Below are 1946 nucleotides of genomic sequence, written 5' to 3'. Positions count from 1 at the left end.
TTATAGTTTTGTTTTATATTTTTTACGTCTTCTGTTATTTTAATGCACTTCGCTCAGCTACCCCGTGCATAATGTTAACGCACGGGGCCCTACGTTTTAGCGCGCCGCAGGCCAAGGTAGACGCACATTTAGCTCAGCTTCACACGGTTTTAACGTGCGTCTACCTTGTTAAGCATAAATCCGTACGCAAGAATCAATCCATACGACATGTGGACACGTGCGAAAAAGTACACCCCAGTTAGTGTGCGATGGTTGATGTCAGTTCTGTGCATTCTCGAGCTGTTACTCACCCTCGTCGTCTTCCACCAGGTTTTCCCGCACATTGCCGCCGCCGGCGCCTCCAAGCGGCGGCACGCCTTTGGGGGCGGAGGTGGGCGGCATGACCACCGGGCCCACCCACTGCTTGGGCCACGTCGAGTTGGTGGCCGCGAAGCTGGTGGTGGGCGGCCCGGTGGTGGGCGGCTCCGTCGGCGGCGGCGGCGCCGTCGTGCTCGGATCCACGCAGATCGGCGGCGTCGGCGACGCGGTGGACGTCGTCGAGGTTGTGGAGCGGCGGCGGCCGCCGGGGGCACGAGTCGCGGGCACGGCCTCCACCAGCACCATCAGCGTCTGCACCAGCAGCACCAGGAGCAGCGACCACTCGCATGGCTGCAGCCTCAGCAGCATTCCGGGACATCCTGCAAGCACCAAGAGCCACGTCACAGGAAGCAGTACAGCGTTGCCTCGTCGCGCTTTGCCCGCTCAAGCGCCGGATCGCGGGCGCGGTTCCGTTTCCGTTTTTCAATCGTCGTGGCGCTGTGGGGACGGGGTCGCATCCCCAGCGGCGCCCCCGGCACCTTGCGCACACAGCGCCACAGCGGCTTGTCTTTGCGCGCGCGGGAAGTAAATTTGCAGAGGGCGCGGCGCGGCCCAGCAGGGGCGGGCGGCCTGGAACCATTACCGTGTTTATCGTTCAGAGAGACATGGCGCCTCACGGTCCGCCGCCCCGGGCCCGGGACCTGGGGGGCGATCTGTACACAACCACTAGGCGGTAAAGCATCGACACTAAAAAAAATCAGTGCGAAATTTTGTAACATTGATGGGAAGTTTTTTCAGTAACAAGATTACAAAATTTTGTAACATACGAGGTTACAAATTTTTGTAACTACGGAGTACAAGTATTTGTTTCCTGGTTATAAAATTTTGTAACATAAGATGTTACAAATTTTCGTAACGTCGCATTACAAATATTTATTTTCTGATTACAAAATTTTGTAACATTTTGTGCTGTTGTGTGCAGAAGTTGCCGACACCCAAAAATTAGTAGTATTTTCTCATTGCCCTTCCGGAAGGGTCATATCAGTTTGCCAATGCCTCTTCATCAGAAGTGCATAGTGAATTGCCCATTCGAGTATTGTAAAAGTCAGTTTTGGCCAAATTTCTTTGCTTCATGTTGCCTTTTCCTCGGAGCAATGAATGTTCCGAGGGGGACGGACTCCATCAGTCAAGTGCAAGTGCAAGTCACTGATTCAAAAATTAAGTAGCGGGCGAAAAACGCTACAATCGAATGTGGAAAACGTTGCCATACCCAACCGAGGAGAGTTGGCAGGTACCCTGCGCGCGTTGATATTAAACCAATTATATCTGACGCATGGTTGACTTTTTCAACAAAAACTTTTATATTCACTGAAGGTCATTGTCTTATAGAGCATACAGCGTAAAATTAAATGTTAGTTTCGTGTCGATATTTGAGTTTTATGCAAAGAAATGGTTATTGTTAGAGACGCTCTGACCGTTACGCCATCTAGCGGCAGTTACTAGCGACACACAAAATCTTAAAATCTCTCGAGTCGAAGAGATTTGCCTTCTGGAGGCAGCAAAGGCAGCCCTTCTCTGCTCTCACACTAAGTTTACATGAGAGTGTACAAGTTTTTTTTTTTTTTTTGGATGGCTGCAACAGCACATTT

At 51.4% G+C, this 1946-nt stretch overlaps 1 protein-coding gene across 1 annotated transcript in view; it reads right to left on the bottom strand.

The window, feature by feature from the left end:
• The window catches only part of LOC113212619 (uncharacterized), a 180577-nt gene that overhangs the window by 81857 nt on the left and 96774 nt on the right, over positions 1 to 1946 (bottom strand). Inside the window, exon 3 of the mRNA XM_052263546.1 lies at positions 291 to 677. Coding sequence (XP_052119506.1) covers positions 291 to 666 — 376 coding nt within the window. The 5' untranslated portion in view covers positions 667 to 677. The remainder of the gene's footprint in view (positions 1 to 290; positions 678 to 1946) is intronic.

This window comes from Frankliniella occidentalis, unplaced genomic scaffold (genome assembly GCF_000697945.3).
Source record: "Frankliniella occidentalis isolate FOCC.00 unplaced genomic scaffold, Focc_3.1 Scaffold12, whole genome shotgun sequence".
NCBI lineage: Eukaryota > Metazoa > Arthropoda > Insecta > Thysanoptera > Thripidae > Frankliniella > Frankliniella occidentalis.
The sequence above is the reverse complement of the archived record's forward strand: the minus strand, read 5'-3'. Positions and strand labels throughout refer to the sequence as shown.